This window comes from Parasteatoda tepidariorum, chromosome 12, assembly GCF_982258835.1.
Source record: "Parasteatoda tepidariorum strain Cologne lab strain chromosome 12, Ptep-v5.0, whole genome shotgun sequence".
Lineage (NCBI taxonomy): Eukaryota > Metazoa > Arthropoda > Arachnida > Araneae > Theridiidae > Parasteatoda > Parasteatoda tepidariorum.
The window spans coordinates 19,870,810-19,898,380 of NC_141766.1; the positions used below are offsets into that span (position 1 = coordinate 19,870,810).

The 27,571-nt window shown below is 27.7% G+C and overlaps 1 protein-coding gene across 5 annotated transcripts in view; it reads right to left on the minus strand.

Moving 5' to 3' along the window:
- LOC107452256 (uncharacterized) overlaps window positions 1–27,571 on the minus strand; it is an 84,709-nt gene that overhangs the window by 6,718 nt on the left and 50,420 nt on the right. For all 5 annotated transcript variants that reach the window (XM_043053184.3, XM_087156119.1, XM_021147705.4 and 2 more), the window contains exons 10-18: window positions 27,269–27,545; window positions 23,635–23,901; window positions 20,691–20,818; window positions 17,270–17,499; window positions 14,380–14,521; window positions 11,805–12,042; window positions 2,512–2,632; window positions 2,161–2,430; window positions 392–599 (exon numbers count right to left, since the gene is read on the minus strand). In XM_043053184.3, the coding sequence (XP_042909118.1) occupies window positions 392–599; window positions 2,161–2,430; window positions 2,512–2,632; window positions 11,805–12,042; window positions 14,380–14,521; window positions 17,270–17,499; window positions 20,691–20,818; window positions 23,635–23,901; window positions 27,269–27,545 (1,881 nt within the window). The remainder of the gene's footprint in view (window positions 1–391; window positions 600–2,160; window positions 2,431–2,511; window positions 2,633–11,804; window positions 12,043–14,379; window positions 14,522–17,269; window positions 17,500–20,690; window positions 20,819–23,634; window positions 23,902–27,268; window positions 27,546–27,571) is intronic.

Consider the following 27,571-nt stretch of genomic DNA (forward strand, 5'->3'; position numbering starts at 1 on the left):
AGTTCTTATTGTTAACTCAATATTTTAGACAGAATAATTATTGGTTTCGATAAAAATAAATGTCCTATTTTACTGACCTTAAAACGCTAATAACCTAGTTTGTTGTTCGCTCTATAAATGTGATATGTTTACACAGTTTAAAAATGCCAAAATCTTAAAAATGAAAATAGAAAGCTTAACCTAAAGTGCAAGGCCATTCGATGATTAAAAACTAAAACAACTAATTACTTAATAGGATTATACAGGATTTTTATGTGGTTATATTTTAATTTTTTCTCTCTATTTCTTTCACTATTTGATTCTATTCAGGGAAAATAATTTTAAAAAATTCTTTTATTTTTCTGACTTTTCATAACAAATAAAAGAATTACGATTGATTATTAATACTTACAATTTAGGTTTTACACCACTTGGAACTGGAAGCGTTTTATGACGTTTTATATGGTCAAGAACTTGATTATTTGAAAGACCTTGGTAAGGTGAGCTTGCAAATGTAATTATTTCATACAAAACAACACCATAACTCCAAACATCAGACATAGGTGTAAACAATCCATCAGTTAGACTCTCTGGGGACATCCATCGGACAGGAAGCATTCCTAAAAATTTAACTCACAGATTAAACTATCATCAAACTGGTATATTATGAGTTCTTAGAGTGTAAATATATTTAATTAATAGTAATATAGGTGAATGTATTTTTAACACGAACACTGGGTCCAATAGCTTGAGTACTTTTCTAAAATGAAATCTATCAAAACAATGCATTAAAATGAATAGAAACAGGTTATAAAAAGCTTATACTTAATTATTTTTTATTTATAAATAAGGCTTCCCTGTTTAATTCATATTCAACTTTTTTCCTATCCTATGTCCCTAGTTAGATGCCCAATTCTTCTGGTAAGTAAATATTACCAATATTAGTATCGATAGATTTCATGTTTAGATCTTTTCAACCTAATCAATATCATATTAATCATGGGTGCCACTCTAAAAAAATTTCAAGACTGAACTCATTTTTTGACTGCTTAACATGATCTATCTTATTTAGCAAAAATTTATAAATCACTTTAAACGAGAATGATCCATATATCGCTCATGGGTTGCAACAACCGCACAACTCAAAAAATGATGTTAGTGAGATAAGTGGGTTTAAAGTTTTCATTGCTAAGGAAAATGCATAAGAAATGGTTTAGTTTGCTTAAACGAAGATTACCTTCAAGTTGAATTATGAGTTGTACTAGCATTGCTGCTGAAAGAATGTGTATTTTCATATTTACACCTGTTCTTAGTCCAAAACGTGTGTTTGAGTTGCGCCACTATTGCAGCCCATGAGCGATATTATATCAATAACTTGATTACTTTTTCTAAAAAGATACAATTATTCTCTTTATTTCACCTTTATAAGACAAACAAAACAAAAATAACAGCTAACCTTATATTTTTTTACGCCAATCTCTATTCATATCTTTACTTATTTCTCACTTCACCATCATCAAATTTTATCCTTTTATTTATTTACCTTAAATTTTTTATTTCTATAAATTCCATTTTCTTTTTTTAAATCAACAGTCAAAATTTTTTTTAAGGAAAAAAGAAAAGAAAATTTTTACGTAATTTACAAAACTAAATGGAAATAAATATTAATTGGAGGTTTGATTTCATCTCACTGATCTTTTCTCAAGACTGATTTCAGTCCTCAGGACTGAAGAGTGACACCCCTGTATTAATTCATATTTAGTTGGTTGGATACATGCATGAACAGGGGTTGGCTTTATGTCCGGAAGAAACCTATTCCTTCCAGGACACTGGAAGAAAGTGGAAATAAGCAGAAGAAACAAAGAAATGGGAGAAACTAAAATTGACCAAATAAATGCTAAGAATAAATAATAAATGAATAGTTCAAATTCAAAACAAATAAAGTTTAATTAAGTACAAAAAAGTAAAAACTTTTAAAATTAATTTTTAAAAAAAATTACTATTTTCATATTATTTATTTAAATTTTATATAGATTTTTAAAATAAATCGAACTTTTTATAATAGTTTTCTTGATTTCTGTTATCCTTATTTTCGTTGGTTCTTTTGGATTTCATACTTAACATGGAATTGATATGCCAAAATTTTGAATATATAAGGTATAAAGCTTAACAAGTAAATACCTTTTTTATTGTAACGATAGTAATCAGAATCAAACATAGGTCGACACATTCCAAAATCTGCTATTTTGACAGATCTTGATATATTCACAAGACAGTTTCTGCAGGCAAGATCTCTATGGACAAATTTTTTATCTGCTAAGTAACTTAACCCTCGAGCAATATCTAAAGCCATATTCGTAAGCCTTTTATCAGAGACTTCATCATTGCTTGCTCTGTCTTTTTCAGAAGCAATCAGACTACGCCGACTAAGAAGGTATGTTTTAAGATCACCTGCAACAAAATATGTATTGTTATCAGAGTCTAGAATCAATTGTTAAAACAATTAGTATTTTAAATATGGAATATAGTTACCATAGAGCATAAATTCCATGACTGTATAAACTGGTTCTCCCATTGTGCACACTCCAACAAGTTTTACAATATTCATATGATCTAATTGTTTCATAACTTCCGCTTCACTAAGAAAATCTAGCTGAAAGAAGAAGATCATTTAAGTCTGTTACAAAATATATGACTGCAAAGGAAAATTAAATTGAAGTAATTTAACCTTTAACTGCACTTCCTAATGTGGCATTTTACTTAAAAAATTTCATAGCTTAATAAACTTTTTTTTTTTTCAATTTTTGTTAAACACAAAGGAATAAAAGAAGGAAGAAAAAAAAACTATTTACGTTGCAATGTTTAATCTATTCATGCCTGAGGTGGAAAGATTGCTGTCACCTACTCCAATAGAAGTAATTTGCATTTCATGGCAGTCATCAGTTTTGGGATAAATGAGTCAACATAGAGTGTAATGTATACACCATTTTGAAGATCAAGTTTGTGAAGCCAATAATATTTTTTTCCCCATCAATCATGTTAAAAAGAAAGGCTTAAATAATAAGGCATTTTTATCTACAGAGAGAGGAATAATAAAATCTCTTTCTTTTGATGCCAATGTTAAGGGGTAATTTTTTTAATCACTAATTTTTCATCGCAAAAGTTACTATTGTACTGATTATTAACTTTATTCAATTTAGAATTACCCTTACATTTTCTTATTATTTTATATTTGAGGCATACAAATGAATTGTCAAATCTTTAATAAATTTTAAATTTAACACATAAAACTGTGTTCAAATTAATTAACGTTTCATTACTAACTTAACTTTAGCTATTTGTTATCATTACTAACCCAATGTTTTATTAATTTAAAAAAAACATATTTCAATTTTTAAGATAAAAAGGGTTTTAGTTTTAAAGATAAAAAGCTTGAAGTAAATGCACCACATTGCATGCTGGTGGATAGAGAAAAGCTGATTGACCTTAGAAAGAGGGTCTTTATATCTTTCTGGACAATATATTTTACGTAATGTTAAAAGAATTATATAATAAAGATAATCCATAAATAGAGCTTGTATCTAACACATATTCATTTCAAACCTTTCCCATAAAGAAAGTAATAATATTGATCTGATTATCTCAGAAAATGTGATGATGTGTCTTTAGTAGCTCGGGAAGTAAATCAGTCCCACGTTACTAAGATCCATTAATATTTAAATATATTGTCCAGAAAGACATAGATATATACACACATATAGACAATAGAAAGATATAGACACACACACATATATAGATATATAAAGTTCAAAATGAAGAGAAAACATGAAAAAAAATACAGAATAATAAAAAAAAGAGAAAAAGAAAATTATTTATTATATGTATATAGATATACATACATGTGTGTGTAGATAGATACACACAAACATAACAGAATTATAACTACTATAAAATATGATGGAATAAACAAAGATTCTCCTCAGGATGCATTCCTTTACAGGAGACTTTTAAAATAAAAAATACTTATCCCCAAAACTATTCTGTATAATGCGTTGATGCCTCGAAAAAATAATAAAAAATAAAATAATGTATTTGTAAATGTGTTTAAAATGAAAAAAGAAAAGCAGAAAACAAACTTACCAAAATAAATTAAAATAAAATAAAAAATACATTGAAATTAGGTTGACTAATCTATCTGTTAACAAAAATTCCTAAAGAAGAAAATATATAATTAATGTGTTTGAAGCTTTATTGTATAAAATAAATGGTAAAAATATCAAATTAAAATTCAGTGATGCCATCTATGAAAGAAAAACTTTAATAATAATAATAATTAGAAAATTTAAGTAACAAAACCCATAATAGGAAAAGAAATTTATAAAATTCAATAAAGAATAGCATTAAAATTGTAAAATCTTTGAAGGAAAAAAAAGCATTCATATTAGTAATATTTAGGGCTTTACATATGCATACAAACTAAAAATAAACCACTATACTGGCTTTCCTTGTGTCATAGGGTGACTGTTTATAAGACGGAGCCTTCATAAATAGATAGAAAGCAGTTTATAGATATTATCCTTCATTCACACATTTTTTCATAACAGTGAAGTCTACACTTATTGCCAGTACTCATTGGGGGGGTGTCTGTTTATTATTTCAAAACCCCTATACATGCTTAGCATAAAAAACAAACGTTTATTACACTGGACAGGTAAAATTATTTTAAAAGGCTACAATTAAAAAGTTTACTTAATAAATTAATTGACCCAGTATAAAAGGTCATACATCCAAACTATTCCATCCAGTGGTTGGAAGAATAGTTAATCATAATTTGCTTTTATCTCAAAAAAATAAATTATAGCTAATAACTATGATCAGAAAAAAAAAATTAGTGTTCTAAGTTGTTTATAATTTTGTTGAAATGAAATTGATGAAATGAATAAGGTAAATGGTTACTGATTAGATCTGTTTTAAAATTATAAGTCTCATTTAAAAACTCTTAATAATTGGGATTATTCTTTTAAAACCTAAGAGTCTGGTAATAATACAGGTAAAAACCTCATTGGATAAGTTTAAATTAAAATTGATACTCTATTTAAATGGAAAGTTAAAATAATTTTTTTCATGAAAAAATAAATAAATAAAAGGAAATTTGCTTAGCTTTATTAATTTAAGAGTTAAATCTAGAAAATTCGCTGAAAAATTTCAAATATTAGTTTTGTTAAGAATTAATTACCTTGGATAAATTTTCTTAGCTAAAATCATCAAAATTAATAACCAAAAAACATCATCAATAAATCTGAAAAGGAGGAATTTGCAGAAAGATTAAGTTTATTAAATGATTTCATGAATCTATATTCTTGTAGAAAAAGAAAAATATTGCAAACATTAGTATTAAAACTATTGCCCATAAGGATATTATTAATTTGTTGAAAAAGACAGTTATTAAATAATATAATTGTTGTTCAGGTCAATATGAACAAGAAATTTCACGGTCCAATCAATAGCATCATTAAGATTAAATAGGCAAAGAATTTTAAGAAGGTCATCAAGAATTTTAATAGTACGGAGGGAAGTATATTAGTTTTCAAAATCAAAACAGCTTAGAGAATCAATTTTATTTAACGATTTTAGTGTTTTCAAAACTTGTGTACTATTATTGATTCCAATTCAGGTGATTAGTATTTTTAATATGCTTACTAATTTTATTGTATACCCTTTAAGAATGTTTTCAGATTTAATGCCAATTTTTTTCATGCTACTTTTTATGCCACTTGCAATAAACCTGAAATTAATTATGGTTTCATGAAGTTTTGGATTAGCAAAAGAAAAAAAAATATTATTTAGTTTAATTTAGTCTTTAATGTATAACATTAATTTTATTAAATAATAAATCAGGAAGAAGTTGCTTGTAAAAAAGTTTTCAAATAATTGCAAAATATCTACCAGTTTTATCAATAGTAGTAATACAGAAATTGCTTTGAGCATTTTACATTTTTAATATCAGTTCGCCCATATTTCTAATATTTTTTCCAGATTTCTAATATCAGGACGCCCGGTGGCTGAGTGGCAGCGCTTTGCGCTCCCGTGCCACAGGTCCTGGGTTCAATCCTCGGGCCAGGCAAAGTTGACTCATCCTTTCAGTGGGTCGATAAATGAGTACCAAGCACGCTTGGGAACTAAATACTGGGGGTTCCGCGTTCAGCTGACCACCTAACCGGAACATCTGCTCCGGCACCCCATAGCCCAAGGTCAAGAAAACTGAGATGGGCACAGCAAGCCTTGGCCCTCTATGGGCCAAGGTCTGCTGTGCCTTATGTCTGTATCCTTATGTCTGTATGATAATTTTAAAATTAACTCATCAATATTTCTTAATAAAAATAGAAATAACCTTATTTTTAGAAATAGAAAATGAAACCCAATTTTTTTAAGTTATATATCAAGTATATTAAGTTATACATTAAGTATAATATCTAAATCCCCGGTAACAACATGATTATAGAAGGTTTTAAAAAAAGTAGCGTTTTTAAAGTCATCACATTTATAAAGATAGTCCTAATTATCTGTAGCTACAACCCTATAATTACAAATTAATTTTATTTTTAATTTTTTGTATATTTAAAAGTAAGTTTGCATATTTGCTGAATAGGGAGAATTCAAAAAAAAATTTTCAAATCAAGTTTATTAAAACTTTTATTTGTAAAATCAGAAACTAAATAGTCTGGTTTAGGTAAATCCTTGCCTTTATAATTATTTTTATATCGATATTTTTCCATATCTTCAACTCAGTTCAAAAAGTTTGCGATATTCTGTTTTGAATATGTTTTATTTTATCTAACTTCAAATAATTAAAAAATTCTCTTTAATTTCTAAAATCTAAATTTTAAATAGATTAAATTACATTATGTTGATTATATCAATTGATGCCTTCATTAATAAAATCCTTGAAGTCCTAGTAAATTTTATTTTTGGTACTTCCCTTTTTTCTCCTATTTCTATTTTTAAAAAGTTATATATACATAAATTAATAATGCTATTTATACATTAACCTGTGGTTTTTGTAACGTGTAATATGTTGGACAAGTTAGTACTATCTTAATATTAGAATTAATTAACTTCGTTCAGACATAAACAGTAATAGAATTATCAATAACCTTGAATTGAATCATTTTAGAGCATAAGATTTTAACAGTGTTAAAATTAATATTTTAGATATAGTAGAAGATATTGATTTAAAACTACAGAAACAAAATTATTCATAATAAACAATAACTTCTAACATACACAGATTAACTATAATAACTCCACAACTTACTCACTTTTTCGCATTAAAGATAAGCATACAAATCGAGGTAAATGTGGATCAGGTTTTAATAAAAACTCTCTTAATAATGACAAATTAATTGTAAATTTTATTTCTAATAAGGAAAAAGATTTTAATAAGCATTATAATATTAAACTAAGGAAAGATTTTGTTTTCTCCCTTAAATATAATGATGTATATAAGCTTCACGATCTTATTAACAACTTTTCTTTTACTGCTGACTAGACTGTGTAGGGGTCAGGAAACTGGCCTTGCATCAGAAAGCTTCTGGGTTTGAATCCCGGACAAGGCACAGATGCTCGTTCATTCACTGTACTATCTGTCCTTACTATGGGAGCAACGTTAGCCCACCTAATATGGTGCCCCTGAAAGAGTGACCAACAAATCTGCCCTTATACGCCTGAAATCTTGAATATCAGCATAGGTGGGCATTGGAAAAAGAAAACCTTTTCTTTTACTAATTTATGCTTCAAAATTCTTTGTTTCGATTTTGTGAAAGCCAAAATGAGTAAAATTTCACCAAAAAATAAGAAAAATATAGATAACTTATAATTTGTCACTAGCTTCCAAAACCCCTTTTTTGATATGTTTAAATTTCCTAATATTTTCAAAAATTTTAAAAATATGTTTCCATTAAAAGATTTTAACATAATTAAAAGCTCTAAATATAATAAAACTCGGTTTATAGTGAACTCTCGTATATGGTGAACTAAAAAAGTTAGGAAGTTGGATATAATGAACTTTTTTCTGTTTTTAACTGATTTTTTTTTTTGTAATAATTTTGAAATTTCTACTTCAAAAAAAAAATACATATACTGATTTTCAAAACCATCTATAGAGGGGAATGTAGGGAAAAGCATTTTTCCTTGTTTGCTTCTTTTATCTCACTTTCCCATCTCTAAACAAACGAAGCAGAAGTTTCCAACCCAGGCAGACGGTGTAAAGTGTCAGTTAGATCAATATGCATTTTATGTCAGAGGGATTAAGCAAATATTCATTATTGGTCAAAGGGTTGGACACTAATATGTGTTGATAAGGGCCTCATTTCAACTCCTTTTTCCTCTCAGTTCAGTTTAAAAAATCCTGCAAACAAGTGTCTCAAATTTAACTATGGCGAGCAGTAAACGTTAAACGTTCTCGTAACGTAAACGTAATTGATGATAAAATGGGCATAATCAGAAAAATTGAAAATGGATGCAATCAAGCTGATATTTGCAGGGAATATAAACTATCCAAATCTGCAGTTTGTAACATATGGAAAAATAGGCAATTAATAATTTCTGCTCATGAAAAAAATTTAGATGGCAGAAAAAAGTTGAGAAAAGCAGATCACAAGGATGTTGAAGAAGCATTACTGAAGTGGTTCACCAATCGAAGTATCTAAACAAATGTCGATGAATTTGCTAAGCGATTTTATGAGACTACTTTTATGTGCTCGAATGGCAGGTTAGACAGGTTTAAAAAGCGGAATAACAGAAATTCAGGAAAAATTATCTGAGTGTCGAGAAGTTTTTGCGTATCTGATGTTGAGGATTGCTCATCAGCTAAAGATTACTAATTTTTTTTTGTACACAAGACAAAGAGTAATGGAAAATAACAAATTTTTTGCTACTACATAATATTTTTCAGTCATTTATTTGAACAATGTGTAATAAAAGGGAGGAGTTTGGGAACCATTAGTTAAATTGCCTGCGTAACGGATATAGTGAACTCCCGGTTATAGTGAACAGAAATTCCGGTCCCTTGGAGGTTAACTATAGCGGGGTTTGACTGTATTAACGAAAATTTATGGAAAATTAATATATCTGATTATGAATGTTACAGTAAAGAAGAAAAATATTTTGAATTTGGTGATAAACATCATAAACAAATTATTATTGGTAATTTAAATAACATAGAAAACTTAGAGCTAAAAAGTTTTCTGATATCAATTAATAAAATTCTAAAATTATTTTATAATGATCTCTAAATTTTTTTATTAAGATATCAAACAGATTCTTTTAACCTTTAAGTATATGAACAGAATGCAAATAGGTTGCTTAATATTACATGAAATTTTTTTATTTTTAATAATAATAAGAAAAATTTAGATACGAGTTACAATTCAAATTTTTTTTCTAAAATTGATCGAGCAATTAAGCAATTACAAAAGAATCTTGTAATTATATCCATAGAAACAAACCATACAAACAAACACACATTCATCTTTTCATTTTTATTTTAATTATTAAGATTTTATTTATGTCTTATTTATATCCCATAGACAAAGCTAACAATAATATTCTGTAAATAAATTTTATGTACAACTTTTACATATGGAGTTGAAAATAGTAAAAATTTTGAGCTTAGTAATTTAAATAATAATATTATCATAAACTTTTTTTAGCTATCTATAAGAGATTAAAAATTAAAATTAATAACATACAATTTCCATATACATTTCCATGTCAGTCCAAAATTGAATAAAATTCGTATTAAATTTCCAGCAATCACTTGTTGGTCTAATAATTACCAAACTAACCCTGGGATCAATTTCACTAGTTAATTGAATAAAATAATAAAGAACATTATTAAATAAGGGTTTTCTCGGTTTATTACTAATAATAAACAAAATTTCAAATTGATGAAATACTACAAGGATTTAAATTAACACTCTTAGTTTACTTATTACATTATTATGAAAAAAACTATACTCTTAATATTAAATGTGTAACTTTAATTTTGATGATTTAATTATCTTTAATTTTCAAAATTATACAATTTTATTAAATAATATTTAACCGAGGAATCAACCTTGCTTCATTATCACGACGACGATATTAATTTTTATTTTTTAGTTTTAAGTATTATATAAGAAAAAAAAATATCTGCATTGTTGATTTATACAATAAAAGAAATTATTTTAAATTTAATATAAATTAACTAACAACATAGAACTCTATGTTTCTAAAAACATTTATTTAAATACCATTTTAAATCAAATAAAAAGAATTTGTAGTAATGTTTATTTATCAAAAAAATAAACAGATGAACTTCATAGAAAAACAATAGATATCCAACTAAAGCAATTAAATTCTATATAAAATCATTCAGTTAATTTTATATTATAATTATTAATAAATTTATTAAAAATTTCTTCGTTAACTAAATTTATATTTTTACCATGTGCAAATCCAATTATAGGATAAATCCGTGGCCAGAAATCTCCTAATATTTAATAAAGAATTTTTAAAAATAATTTTTGTTCATTAAATGGTAACATTTCTACAATCATCAATATTAAAATTTTATAATTAAAATTCAACCTTATTAATTATAAATTTTGAATTAGCCAGTACAATATTACTACTTTGCTCAAATTCCGTTTTCAAGCCAATCCCAGGAAACTAAAATAACAAATCAAACAGGCTTCTGTACAGGCTTAGTAAAAATGTGCCATAAAATGATCGCACCATTTTCTATTTACGCCTTTACATTCATATTTTGTAATCTGGCGAACTTGTTGCAGGTAAGAGGTAGTGCATATGAATTCGTTGCTCACTTTATATATTACATTTTGTGTTTTATTCTATATTTTCTTTAATTGTTATTTTCTATTTTTTGCTTGATTTGTTTTATTGTACATTTTTTGCTTAATTTGTTCTACTTTTGTTTAGATTTCTTTGGTGTTCCTTACACTGTTGTAGTGATATATTTTGCTTTGGCTGTATTAATACATTACAAAGCACTTTTAATTGAAGATATAATCAGGTGAGCTGATGACAAGATTATATCTTTTTCTTATTTTGATTTAAAGCTTTTAAATTTTTTTCTACATTTTTAAAATTTTTTAAATGTTTCTTAAAATATTTTATTTTAATAATTTTTTCGTCTTTTTTTTATTTTCAAAAATCTTTAAGTTTTTTCCATGTTTTCTCTTTATTTTAAACTTATAATTATTTTACTTAATTTCCTTCAGAAGAAAATTTATTATTAATAAACTATTTTTAAAAGTTTAAAGAAAAAGACATTAAAAATCTGAAAAACAAAATAAGGAAAAGATATAATCTTGTTGTCAGCTCACACGATTATATCAGCAAAAATTAGTGCTTTCTAATATTGCATTAATATAGTCACAGCAAAATATATCAATACAATAGTGTGAGTAATTGTAGTAGTGAGTAATGAGCAATAATTTAAATTTAATATTTTTTATAAATATATTACTCTATTAAATTGCATACAACTCTATTAAATTGCACAAAAGTGTATTTTAAGATAGTAGTTAAATTATTTTTTAGAAACTGTTAAAGAAATAAAGCAGAACAGAATATAAGGGTAAACTATAATTACTACACAAGTTTTGTCGTTTTTATTACCATATTTTTCCTTTTCCATTATTAAAAAAAAATGTAAGAATTTGAATTTTTGATTAGCACATTTGGAACGGATAAAAACTGGAGTCACTGCGCAGTAAGAAATGCAAACAATTGAATGAATAAAAAATATAATGAGAAATTACCTTTTCTTCTGGCTTAGCACCACTTTTTAAAGTCTTCACTGCAACAGCAATCCAAACTTTATCAGAAGTTTTTGCCTCTCCTCCAAAAACAGCACCAAATGCTCCTTCCCCAATTTTTCGATTTATAACAATTTGATCGCGAGGTATTTCCCATTCATCCAATGCAAAAGGACCATTATTGGCATTCAGACCAAGTTCTTTCATTCGATCCTCAGTCCTTTTTATTTTTTCCTCATATCTAAACATAATAAACTTTGCACTATAATAAGAATGACATAAAAAACATAATGTAACATAAAATTATAATTAATCATTGAAAGTAGCTTTGCCTCACAGCTTTTATTTTAGAAATATAATCTATAAAAACTAGAATAAAATAGATACTTTTAAATGCAACCCTTAAGAAAACAGTTCAGAAAAGAAGTCTTAAGAAATAATTCAATTTGAATTTTGACCCAGTCAGACTACATGGACAGCACGCGGGCTTGTAACACTCTCTCTTAACTTCCGCACATTACAACCAACGAGAGGATTTTTAAACACGACAGATTTAACATGCACCTTACTGCTTCCAGGATCAAAATTACGACCCTCAGCCTCCAGTGGAGTGAAGTTAGCAACATCTTTACCAACTGCGCCACCATATTACCATAAAAAAAATAAAAAAATTTGCAATTCTCGTAAGCAAGATAGTCGGTCAATAATGTCATGCAAATACAAAATATGATCTTTGTCCATAATTACACAGCTAAAATAAAGTATTGTTATAGATGTTAATCGTCACTTCTCTATAAGAGTCTTCAACCTTTTGCTCCAGAGGATCACATCAATAAATTCATTAGTGGGAGAGAGATAGTATTTCTTTTTAGCGTATGCTACTAAATTTTATCATTTGTGGCCTGTTGTTATTTTTTCTTAAAAATAGAAATAATAAATACTAAGAAGGATAATTCATTAAAATAAGAATCAATTTTACAAGAAATTTTTATCCTTTTTTGTTAGTGTCTGAAACAGGAGAAAAAGGATTATACTGAGATACTATACATATCTACAGTGCAACAGATAAAAATAAATACTTATAATACAAAAATAATGAATTATAATTTTAAATTTACTGTCAAGTTTGCTAAATGGTTTTGTTAAATTAAAGCATGAATATAATGTGATAAACAGTAAAACCACTTGGGAGCGATTACTCTCCGTTCCACAGCGAAATGGTTGTTGAAGAAGGCTGATCGTTCTTAGAGATTATCTCCATTGACTTCAAAATTATTATCGAAGGTACATGAGTTTTCACAAACGATTTTAATTTTAGTCAGTGTCATTTTCTTGGTGCGGAAATGCAACTTCTGTTGGCGTCATGAAAAGACGAATCGACGAATAAAATTTAGCGGCTATAAAAATGATCACAACTAATATAATTATGCATAAAAACAAATTTGCCAATTATGAATGATAAAGCTATTTTAAATAAATATACAACAATGTTGTTTGTTTAAGTTTGCTATTAACTTTATATCATAAAAATTAGTTAGCTTTAAAAGATGAGAAGATGCTTGTTTGAGATGCTTGTTTTTCTAAAAAAACTTTTTTTTTTATTTTTTAATTTCCCACTTTATTGAGAGAATCTTCTTTACTGCACTCTGAGTGCAAAATGTGGTAGTAACACGAGGTTGTATTGTCATGAAGAGCTCTTTAAATAACAGCCTCACACAAATATTTTGAATACAATTTAATCTATTTATTTATTTTGTTAAATTTTTTGTTTTGAGGGTTTTTTCGTGTTGCCTTATTTGACCTTTTCCGCATTTGGTGCAGATGCTTGCCCGGTTACTGGGAGAGGCTTTGATGGACTCTCCTAAAGGTTTTCCTCAACACAAAGTCTAAGGAAAAAATTCTGTGACTCTTAAAAGTGGTCGTTACATAGAGGTGGTCTATCCGAAAGGTTTCCCTGTATTTGAGGTTGCAATTTTTAAGGTATTTTCCAATTGATTATTTGTCAAATTTGTTATTGTTTTTAATCCTATTTCTTCTTAACTTTATTCTGTGGTGGCCCTAGAGTTTGGTATGCTAATTTTAAGGTTAACCTAAATATAAAATGTGAATGTAAACTTTCTTAGAAATTAATGATGTATTATTATGGAATTTAAAGTAGGCTTGTCTATACATGTGTCAGTTTTAAGAATAAAAGCATAAATAAAACAACTGTGTTGATGCAGTGTTTCTAAGGATATTTGAAGTTTGTAGCCTATTTTTTGAGGCTGTGGCAATATTGCAGCATATATTTCAGGAACTATAGTAATAAAAATTTGTACATCACTTAATATATTTTTATGCATTAAAGCAAATTTATAAAATGAGCATAATGCAAATTGAAAGAAAATACATCATTTAAAAAAATCAACTGTACTGTTAGAGAGGACTTTTGCCAAAACGCCTTTTTAAATAAAACTCATACTTCAAACTTGAGTTTTTCTAGACTCAAAAATTAATTTTAAGAGTAAGCATTTAAATAAAATCCTAAATAAGTTTAACAATATATAAATATGCTATGAATATTTTAATATATTGTTACCTTTTTTTTAAAATAAAACCACCACCAAATATCATAACAAATGCTAAGCCAAGAGAGCCAATAATATAAACTAGCATTGTTGCGTTGTCACACGTAATTCCTAGCCATTGGCTCAAACCTGCCAGAGCACAATCATTCAGATCTAAAATTAAAAGTTTGAATTGTTTTAGGTACATTGAGTGTAAAAATGAAGATGATAGTCGCAAATTGTTCATAAAAATGATTTACATATCAATTTGTTGCATACATAAAGTGTACTATAAGAATGCATAGTAATTACGTTAGGTTTTAAGACATAAAAAATTGTAAAGCTACTTAAGCTTATCAAGCATAAATTATTTTCCATCCCTTCATGAGATATACAAGCTGAGTTGTTTTAACACAATCTTTGATTAAAAAATAGTTTTAAACATATACCATACAATCTTGGAAGAGTAAAAAGATTGTTTATTACTGGAAATCTTTTAAAAATTTATTTATATTTATTTTTTCTATAAATTTACTAACTTATGTAAAAGTTGAAAAAACGGGGTTTTTTTTTGCTATAGATAAAAATTTCCCATTTTACAATTACTTGGTATGCAATATGAATAAAACATAACATTAATTGAACCATTCAGAAACAGCTTGAGTAAATTGAAATATTCCAGGATAATCTCAACAATTTATTGTTTAAAATCTTTAAAACTATCTAGAGTTGAAATTGCAAACTAAACTGAAGTTTAAACAGCAACTGTATTAAATTCGATTTTCAGTTTGAAAAACATAGGAATAAAACAAACCAAACACCATGTTTTCTTGAAGAAAAAATTTTTTCTTCTCCAAAATTAGATACATTAAACTTAACAGAATTGTAAGAAATGATTTATTTAAGCACATTTTCAACTTTAAAACTTAGAAAAAAATTTAACTGAAAACGATTCTTTTGAACCTATTAAAGTTTAATAACTTTGCCTAAATTAAGATTTATATTTATTGTATAGTATGGGAATTTAAAAAGCAGTTCTATAATTTTTCCTGAAACATATTACTAAACTATTTTTCAATGTAATGAAAGAAGTCTGATCAAATTTTAAGCAATTTTAATTGAAAAAAAGCATTTCAAAACTTTGCTGACAAATATTAATGCCATCCAAGCAAGATTTAGATTAGTTTGAGTTCTGATTTGTACTCTCTGTATTAAAAAAAAAAAGAGAAATTTAAGGTACAACAATAAAAAAGAGCATCAGGCTTAAATTAATATTTCATTTAATTTTAACTCATAATATTTAAAATCATAAACCACATTTATGATCACTAATATAAATCATTTCCTAAGAATAAAACCAAAATTAGTTATGTAATTAATAATCAACAATACATGTATTATATCTCATTTTTTAACTCAAAATCTAGCTAAGTTCCCTGCACTTCAGATATTTAAAGTATTACAGGACGGTTGAATTTTAGTATAGCTTATTTAAATGGAATGCAGACTTAAAACAAATTAACATAATTTAGACTCCTTGTTCTTAGAAAACAAATTGAAACTAATTCTAAGGGTTTGTGAAAAAGTGTTAATAGAATCAAAGAACAGGATTTCCAAAAGCAAGTGATTTTTTTTTTCATTTTCAAAGATTCACTCACTCATTTGAAATCAGTAGATAACATGTCTGCAACAGACAAATGATACAATTTACACAGTAGAGTAAGAGCAATTTCTGGAAACATTTACATCAAATTCAGCTATATTAGTTTGATTTTTGGGATATCACGAATGAGAGTGGTCAAAGAGGAAAACTGAGAAAATTCAAAAAATATATCTCCTCCCCCCCACAAAAAAAAACCAACATGTTGAAGGTACAATAATAAAAAATTGGCCAAAAAGGAGGTTGATTTTAAAGATGCATTGAAAATTTTGCCACTACAATCATTCAGAAATTTGATTACTAAAACTATATTGCTCTCATATGTAACTCATATACTGCTGTTTTCACAGAAAAACTAAATTTCTGTTTTCTTTTCAGATTTAAATTCATACTTGCCTGCTTGAATAACATCAAATGAGTCTACATTCAGCGTATTTGACCCTGGTGTTCATAAAACCAGGGAGTGGGAAGTGAGACACTTCAATTTGGAGCAATTTTTTGAGCACCAAATTCTGAGATTCATAGCAGAATCGCAACAAATTGTATAAGCAAAATTTAGGATTTGTTTAAAAAAATGACATATTACAGCAACATATGTTTGAATTTTTAGTAATTGAGTTGTAAGATTAAGCAAATAACACTATTAAAGAGCAATTTTAAGATAAAAATAATTAATTTTAAAACACAGTCAGCCATAAAAAAAGGATGGAAAATACTGAAGAATAAGATAAAAGTAAAACTATCATATACACATGTATATCAACGCTAATGTATCTCTTACACGGTTCATTCTAGACCTTAAAAAAAGGCAAGACGCTAGAAACTGAAAATTGTTCTTTATTCCCACAAAAAAGAGAAATGTATTTCAAAAATATTTGTATAGTTTTTAAGAAATCCAAATATCCAAAGTTTTCAATTTTAACCTTAAAAAAAACTCTTATTTTTTTTAAGAAATATAGTTTAACGTAAAAATAACTAATCAGTTAAATTCGCCCATTCTATAAATCAGTTTTTAAATTGAATGTAATTCTCGAATTTTGAAAATGTCGAGAGTTGTAATAATTATGTATTAAAAATTATTGTTATTTTAAAAATTATGACGAATTGACTGAAAAAACAATAAATAACGTAATAACTGTCGAAAACGCGATTGAAAAATTAGTTAATTGATAGATTGAAACTATGGTTAGAAAAGTTTTTGAGATATAAGAAAAAAACATTTGAATGGATTAGCACAAATTTAAAATAGAGATTTGACTTACTCATACTCCCATCATGTGGTTTTTCTCCATTAGGGGTTAACCATACTATTTTTGTTTCATTAAATTCTAAATCACCACCTATTTGTGAAGGATGGTAAACTCCCACTTGATGTGTAACATTATCTATCCACTGCCAGATTATAACATCAGATATTCGACTAGATCCTGAGAAATTTAATGGTCCACTGACGCCATTGAAGTTTGTTTCATTTATAAAGTGGACAAAACGACTGAAAACAAGACCAAAAAACAGCTAACATTATTTTAGAACAATTTTAGTAAATGATATAAAATTATTTTGGCAAAAAATATTGTTATTTTAATAACTTTTATAAAAAGATTCATTCGCACATGAACAAAAAAGTAAGAATGATATTATAAGCTACATATATTACTGTGATTTACTACAAACAAGCAAATTTTAAAAATTATAGTTTACCAGGAATATATTTTGGCATTTTCCATATTCAAAAATAAAAATATTCAACAATTTTAAAAGCAAGAAAAAAAATGTAAAAGGAGATAATAGATATTACAATTGCTTCAAAAATTTCTTCATAGTACATTTTTCAGAAACATTTATATTGGCAGTTGCATCAACACAACACCATCAAGGTTATTGTAGGACAAGCAGGGCCTGCGCTAAGCATTCACCACTTAACCAAATGCAATAAAATCATAAATTCGGTGAAACAAATTGTGTTTCCGCAAAAGCATTGGCGAACAATTTCTCTTCTACTGCAAAGAAAAATATTTATTTTTTATTCGATTACAGTGATTTGCTTATAAGTTGCATAACTAATTAAGAGTTATATTAAGTCCAGATAATGTAAGCAAGAAGAGAGATTTTATAAGCATCAGGAAAAAAGAAAAGAAAACTTAAAATATAAATTAACAAGTTCATTGCGGGCTCAGGGCTAGATGCATATTATCAACCAACTACTTTTCTAGATGATATGTGTTCTCATGACAATAACATATTGTTTATCAAAATAAACTTATCGTAAAATTTAAAAATAAGAAAAATACTGCTAAAATGATAATAAAAAATGTTGCTAAAATGATAATAAAAAATGTTGCTAAATTAAGAAAATTTAACTTTAATTTTATCTTTATAGATTACAAAGTTTCAATGACATAGTATAGCCACCTGCACACTGTTGGCAATGAACGTGTTAACCTCCCCCAGCGTTTTCATTACAGAAAAAAAAATGGGAGAGAATTTCTCACCCTTTCTCAAGAACAGGGTGAGATTTCAAAAAGTTAAATGAGATTTCTAAAAATTAAAAAAACCCGAATAGACTTTTAAAAAAAAATATTTCTTTAATTATAATAAATTTTTAACATCTTCTGATTTCTAAAACATTGAACTTTGAATATTTTTGCTGCATTATCATATGGAAAATGTTCTGTATCTACTTTTTCATTAGCTATTCTCATTAGGTTTGCTCAAATGCTTACCAATCGTTCTGTTACGATATTTTGTTTTAATTCGGCTTGGGGGGCTAAATAACCTTGCAATAGATGCTGAACTATTCGGAATCACTAATTAAATTTGTAGCATTGTGCACACACTTTCCTATCCTCTACATCTGCCAGCATAGGTTCTTCACTTATTTCTGTTATGGAATAGTCAGGTCTTCCAGATTAGTTTTCACAGACTTAAACTTTTACAAATTGCTCTAAATTGTCGATGAGGGAGTTTGGTAATTCATTAACAGCGAAAACTAGAGATAACTTTAAACAACTTATTATAAAGAACTCACTTTTTTTCTCAACACTTGTCATAGCTGTTTTCATGTCAAAATGGCGGAAGACTAAATTTTTTCCAAAATTCAAGAGATTCGTGCATTTTAAAATTGATAAATTCAGTGCGCGAACTTCTCGCGTTAATCATTTTTTAATGCGAGAAAAGAAAAAAATATGCGAGATTCTCGCGTTCTCGCGCTGTAGTGAAAACACTGTCCCCCCCCCCCAAATTTCATTAAAGAATCTCTGCAAGTAGTAAAAAAACCTATAAAATGATTCAAATAACTTATCTTCCAACTTGATTATTTTTTTCTGAATGATTACAATCGCGACAGTAAAAAGTAAGCACATTTAAAAAATAAATTACTTAAAGAATGAAACGTTTTATTTAAAATGAAATACATTCATTTAAAAGATAGGCAAAATACATAAAAATATCAAATGCTGCTTCAATTTTATCTTTATATTACTGCAGTAGCCTAAGATGTTATAAAAAATTAACCCAAACCTACTCTTATTGCCTTTCCTCACAGATGATAAAACATCTACATTTTTGATCATTTGTCTCATTCATTGCTCATTTACTCTTCAACTGTAAAATGATTCTTGATTTGAATTTGTGTTTTTAAAATAGTTCAATTTATAGTAAATTTGTATTTTAATTTAAAATTTTTCTTGGGAAAAAAAGTAATCATAAAAATTTATTAAGATTTGCTTGTGGTTAAGACTTTTGAAATTTGACTAACACTTTCGATATTTGGCTAATTTACTGGCTAGTAACTTGAAGTCCTTAGCGCAGACCTTGGTTAAGTAGGAAAAGAAACTTCTCATTTGGGATTTCTTTTACCCCTACAAATGTTAATTTCTAATAAAAAAAATTCTAATATGAGGCATTTAAATATCATATTTACTTATCTTAAAAGAGTTAGAACAAATTAAAGTTGCTTGGTCATAATGAAGCAATTGTATGTCAATAATGAAGCATGTCAATATATTAAAGGAAAATATTGACATTAATGAAAACATGTCTCATGTCTATCAATTTAGAAAGCTTAAATAAACAAATTTCATATTTATTTAGGAAACAATATGAAATCAAGTTACAAGAAGCTTGACTCAAATAAATAAGACAAAATTAATCAAGCATTATTAAAAGAAAACAAAACATTTTTTATATTCTAAATAGATAAAACTTCTTTGAAAAAAAAAACGCGCAAAAAAAAAGCAAAAAAAGCAGCAGAAATTTAAAAAAAAGGAATAAAAGTAGCAATAAAGGAAATGAAGGAAATAAAAATAAAAATATGACCACCGAAGCCAACGTCTTCAGGGGGCACCGGCTTCGGTAGCCATAAAACTAAACCATTTCTATTAAGGGAGAAGCAAATGCCTAAATTAACTCCCTCAGTACCCCGATGGTTTTGTATAGAAGTCCAGGAAAAAAACATGAAGTACAAATAACCAATTTTGAAAAGAAACTCAAACAAAATCATGAGAAAATAAATTAATCAAGCATTACATATTTTATTTTCTCTTTATAAAAATGTAAAATTATTAAGTTAAAGAAAAATTAATTAACTATGCATTGAACAAATGATTTAAAGTTGATGTTTTTTCTTTTGCTTTTTTTTAAACTAACGTTGACACATAAATTTATAAATTATTAATCCCATACTTAGCTGTCCTTGGAGTGTGAAGAGTAGCAATGTTAGAATTATTTTCTTTTAATAAAGCATCCAGTGCTAAAGCATAAACCCATACTGCATCATAAGCATAACCTCCATAATGGCTTATTTCCTTTCCCTAGAATAGGGGGAAAAATCTAATATTATGAGCTCCTTTTACATTACTATAAAACATAGATTAATGTATATGTTTTTTATGTGACACTATGTTTTATGTAATAATATATAAAACAGGAAAACCAATGAGAAAAAGTAAGTAAATTTTTTACGTAACTAAATTACTGTAAAAAATTTATGATATATCATAAAACAATATACTATATGAATTCTATATGAACAATATATGTGATATGACATTATAAATTAATGCAATATCATAAAACCAGCAAGAAAAGTTATAGATATTATATTAATTTAAAGTGAGCAACATATTACTATTTCAATTTATTTATTTGTAAATTATCAAACATTCTACATTTAAGTTTAAGTGATCATATATAGTGAAGCTAAGTATTTCTATATAAAATGTCAAAAAATATTTTCATGTGTGGTCAATTAACACATTTGTTAGCAATCCTATCTAGAGCAAGTTTTCAAAATTTACTTTTAATGTGTATTGACAACAGAAATATATAAATTCTTTTGTACACAATAGTGAATTTCAGTGATTCCACACAGGGGTACGGGGATAGGAAGTTACAGGAGGTCGCTGCATAGGCATGGGGTGGAGAAAATTTTTGAAAGGGGGCACAAAATTCTTTATTGTTACACTTATTAAAAATTTCTTTTATGAAAAAGAAGAATTTAAAAAGTGTAACAATAAATAAATACAGATTGGTTAGTAATATAGGTGAATGCTGCACCGTCGTTTCAAAAAATTATCAGCAAGCATGTTTCTCACTGACAAAACTCTTAAAAATATTACATAAAACGTTTTAATATTTTGCGCATTTCTAGAGAATTGATTGAAGATTATGTAACCATTAAAATGACTTTGATGTAGTTATTTTTTAAAATTATTTTACACCAAATTTAAAAATTTCTTTCTATGTGCCACATAATTCACTTTAGTGAAAACTATTAGCAAGGAAATTATGATTTTTTTTGGAAGCCATGTATCCTTATTATTGTTAATAAGTATTTCGTCTTAATTTGTTTAAATTTCAAATTAGCTTTGAAATAATGAAATAGTTTTAAGATTTTCGGATTTTCACAAAATTTAATTGCAGAAAAATAAAAATAAAAATTTTTGCAGCCGAGATACTTTTATGAATAAAGATTAAAAAAAACACATTTGTTTAAAATTTCATATTCGATTCGGAGTTATCAAATTTCAAAATTATGATTATTTCAAATATATAACTCAGAAGATTGACAAAAAATATGAACTTTTTCTGTCTTCTGGAAAAAAGAAAAAATTTTTTCATCAAAAAAAAAAAAGGAAATATTTTAATTAGGGGACTTGATGTTAAGATTTATCTAAATTAATATTGCGAATTCTTTGAACTTTGATTCATTCTTTGCATTTAACTTTTGTGCCTTTCTCTCCCTTATCGCTCATATGACGTGTCATGTGTGACCTCCTACTCTCTTTTTCCTTCCTACTTTCTAAGTTTTCAGTCATTTTAAAGGAATTCAATTTTTCAAATTCAAATTTTCTTATTGCAATTTTAAAGCATATATATCTTATTTAAAATTTAGTTTTCCTTCAGGTTGAATTTGATTATTTACCGCAGTGTAAAAATAAAAGAGTCAATTTAACTTTTTCAGATTTGAATTTTCATTTTCTTGGTTTACAGCTGGTGCAACAAATGGGCCATTTTCAAGATATTTCATTTCTATTCAGCATTCCATTTCCTAATTATTTATTATTTGATTCATGATAATGACATATTATTTCTTCGTTTAGTTGCAAATTGATTTATTATTTTTTTTATATTTATTCATCAAATGGTCCATTATTTATTTGAATTTTGGCTATTTGAGTATAAGATTCCACAATTTCTTGACTAACAGCCTGATTGTGGCAGTTTGATCAGAGTTGGGTCAAGGGCTTCAAGCCGTCAGTGAGCCAGGGGGTCGAACACCAGTTCTTCACAATAACAGTTTAGTGTCTTAACCACTGAGCCACCCCGGCTCTTTTATGAGTATAATAAATTAAGTATAAATTGTTAAATGAGAAATACATTTGTGGCAAAAATCAATTGGTTGTGAAAATATTAACTACAGACTAATTAAAGTTTCTTATTGAAGTAGATGAAATTTACTCTAATTTATGATTCAGTCAAATCCCAACTTCTATTCGGTAAAGTAGAAATTCTCCCTCCCAAAAATACTAGTTTACAGCTCCCCCGATTTCAAAAAGTACCTTCAACAGTAATCATTTTCATTAGCACTAAAAAATAATAATTTTGTTATAGATTTCTAAGTTATTAGGTTTTTTTATAACAATTTATTTCTAAATGTATTAAAAATATTTATCTTGACAAATGTGCAATTGAGTCCTTAAGATGGATGTTTTCAGATGTAATAATGCTACAAAGTAAGTACTTTTTTTGCTTCTAACATTTCTGTGTTTTAAACGTTTATATAAAGCATTAAAATTTAATTTTCCCAGCAACATACACAAAAATTTAGAAACATTTTATAAAAAGATTGTAAACATAATTGAAGGGCTTGGGAGAATATAGCTATAATCCACACTTTTTACATAGACGATTATTTTACATTAAACAGTTCAGTAACATTTCCAGATAGGTACTTAAAATGCATCTGTAATTTATACTAGATATCAGGCAATAAACAGAAACTTTTTTAACCTTCATAGAAACTGTTGTGCTTTTCTTTCTTTCCAAAAATGTTCTCTTGAACAATTTGGAAATGTCCCCTCACTGCCCCCTTGCCCTTTACTCAAATTAAAGATATTTTACTTACTTTTTCTTTACTTTCATTCACATAATTATTTAGCCAGGCTGAGACAGTAATTTTTTCTTGCATAATTTCATGGTCATCAGCATAAAACTTATAAGCAAGACTTAAATGCCCATTAATAGCATCCCACATTTCTCGAGTAGTGCAATCAACCTGTCCTAAACCAGATGATGATGAACTATTTTGATTTGAGTCTTTGCTTGTATCAAACCAATTGGTTGAAAACCAAAGTGGAAGGAACCATACATATCCCTTGGCTGCAGTCATGCCCTAAAAATTTAAATGTAAAAAATTTGGTAGATTGAATTACATTTTATCTTTTAAAATAAAGAGAAAGACTATTACCACAGGATAAAAATGTAAAAATCATAAAAAAAAGTTATAAATTAAGGGTTCTACTCGCTAATGTATAATATATTTTTCAAGTTTAATTTTAATACATAGCAATTTTTGTCTGCATCAGGCAAAGCAAGGACGAATTAAGGAGTCACAAGCCCCGGAACTGACTGGTAAAGTGAAGTTTAGACAAATTTAATAAAACTAAAGATTTATTAAAACCATCAAATTAACTATGAAACAGTTTGCAGATGTAATGACTGAGTTATCTGTGTGATCATTATGTTAATAAAAGATATATATTTTATATTCTAAATCTTTTCAAAATAACAAAATTTTTTATGTCATATAGATTTCTTAGCAATATAGAGCTTTGCAATAGGTAATATTCACTTTTCCAATCAAAAACCTACATAATTCTTAAATAGGAGAAGTAGTGAGTAAATATGGTACTTTTAATATTCTATTTTTTTTAATCTTGGCTACTTATGAAAACAATAATACAAAAAATAAAATAACATAATAATATTAGCACAAATTTGCTTCTGAAAAAAAAATGAAATCAAGTTACTTTTCTCTGCAATACTTTAATAAGTTTTTTTCTCTCCTTAAAACAAATATCCATATTTGACAATGAGAAGTATGTATTAAATAAGTAATTTAAGGTAAAGGTTATTCTTTACTTTAAAACTAAATTATGATTTGATGACCCTTTCATTCCCCCTCTTCATTAACATTTTATAAATTTTTATAGGAAAATTATAAGAATTTTTCAATGGTGGTAGCTCCAATTACTTATTAGCCACTCAGTTCAACATCCATCCTTTACAATTTAATGAGCAAATAAGAGTATATCGTAATTAAAACTAGATTTCAATTATTAATCTTAAAAGTAGAAAAACCAAGAAAATATTTCATGATGTTAGGAATATATATGTAAATTTTAGCTAATAGAGAATAATATTGCATAGAACTGGTATTTAAGCATATGTTTTTAAGAAAAACTAAACAAAATAAATATTGATAACTGTAAAACAAATACTTATCTTTATACTGTTAAATTAGAGATGCTTCAAATGTATAAATTGCTATTATATATTCTGCTCTTAACATAAATTAAAAGATTTAGAATGCAAAAATTTACTATAATCAATTTTAGCCTAGAATTATAGGTTAATGCTAAGCAAAAATTATTTAAACATTCATGACATTCAATTGATGATGTTATGTAGTGCTTTAAAATTTCTTCATATAGCCATTTTTATAAAAATTAATGTTTAAAAAGCTTTAAAATACATTTTTAAAGCATATAGCAAATATTGTACCTTAAAACATGCTGTAATATCGAATTACAGTCTTAGCATTATATTAAAGATAGGTGGTAAAGTAAACATACAAAGCGCAGCACAAGTGGTTAAAACTTTCACGAGAGCCATTTGGATGACCATCTACCACGTAGCTCCAAAGAGCAGGGCACATAGATCAAAGGTCTATTGTATCCAAACGCTAAATCATGATTTGCGAAAGAGCTTATAGCTGAAGAGTCAGGAGTTCAGCAAACACCTGACAGGAATATCTTGCAATTCCCAGGCTTTAATGCAATGTTGTCCTAAATGCTCAAATCTTTGAGCAGAATAGACCTCAAAATCCCAATGTATATGTTGTGAAGTCTTTTCCTCAAGATGACAACCTTCACAAAGAGAATCAGATTCAATATCCATAATGTGTAGGTGTCTCCTTAGGGTGCAGTGTCCAGTGAGAAGACCAATGATCTTCTAACTGTTCCTGTATAGTTCAAGAAGATCTTTTTGATGCACTCTAGGGGAAGCACAATTTAGCTCGTCTCTGACCATCCGAGTTGTGCCACTGCTCATGGGCAATTTCACCAGAGCTTGAATATAGATGCCTTGAAGGATGTAGGAGAAATTCCCAAAGCTGGATAAGGGCCACAGAAAATCGCACTGGAGCCAGCGTGTGCTGCTTCATAAGCCAACTAATTACCAGGAATACCCACATGCCCAGGCACTCAATGTAGGTAAACCTTGTAACGAGTAGAAAGGTTACAGAGGTCCGAGAAGCACTCCCATACTAGTGAAGAGGTGAATTTACACCTTGATAATGATATAAGAGCAGCCTGACAGTCAGAACAGATGTGGATAGGTATGTATAGATAATCCCGGTCTAAGCATATCCTGTAGCACAAGATGATAGCATAGACCTCAGCCTGAAAAACAGTGGCATAACTACCTAGAGGTAAGTAGGAAAGTGGAGCTTGGTACCATCATTGAAGCAGTAGATTCCTGCCCCTGAATTAAGACTAAACCTTGATCAATCGATGTACCATACCAGACAGTTGCCTTTAAGCCACCAAGGAGATTTGAGCCATTCATCTCTAGTAGGAAAATGGATCTTGGAGGGCTTATGGAAAGCATATCTTAGTGACATATAATCACTAAGCATAATAAAAGCAGGACCCCATGACAAGTGCTTAGAATATTCCTTCCTTAAAACAAGGTACATAAGACGTTACATACCTGTCTGAGCTTCAGCTTCAATGTGGAAATTCAACGGGAGAAACCCAAGTAAGCTCTCAAGAGCAGCCATGGGAGTGGCCCTAAGACAGTTTGACAAGGCTACACAGACCATTCTTTGCAGTTTGTTAAGACAAGACCTGACAGAGCTAATCTTAGTCCTAGACCACCGGACAATAGCATTATATGTGGCAATAGGACCATTTGGGTTACTATGTCTGATTTATTTTTGCATAAAAACTTAAAAAACTCATCTTATACTGTTATTGTACTTGTGATGTTTACAATATAACTTAAGCTATTTATTATTTAATTTGCAAATCCCTTTAACTTTAGCAGAAAACAAAAAACTGAAAATACTGAAAATCTGGCAACCCTTGCAATTCATGTCATGATATTAATTTCTTTAAATTGATTTTCGGCTCACAACCTTTTAGAAATTATAAAACACAGACAAATTTTACAAATGATAAACTATGAGAAAATTTAAATAAAATCTCATTTATGAAACTTCCAAGAATATCAAACCTGCTCATTCATTGTCTCACAAATATAACTCAAGTAAGGGGTACAGCAGAAGTTCTTAAGATTACTGGTTTTAGAATCTTGCCATTGTTCACACTCAATTAAACATTCATACTGGAAACTTTATAACATCAAACTAGGATAGTTACTTTTTCATTTTGAACCAAATATATTTCTAAACTAAAATAATTATTGTAAATGACCTATACAAATGATCAATGCCTAAAATTTGCAAATTAACTTACCAATTTATAAGCTTCACACATAACAGCTCGAGCAGCATAATCATAGAAATCTCCTATAATAATTTTTGCCCCCTTTTCTTTCAAATCTTCCAGGTAAGGTCGCATTTCAAGTGATTCTCTTTCTCTAGGAAATTTTCTATTGACAATAAAACTCATTTTACGGTTTTGCATTTCGTCCTGCAAACGTGAAATATATTCTGGATATTTTTGTCCATCTTCAGTCAAAGCAGCTACTCTTGAATATTTCAATTTTTCAAATAGTTTCAAATAAACAGATCTAAAAAGTAAAAGAATATAAATGCT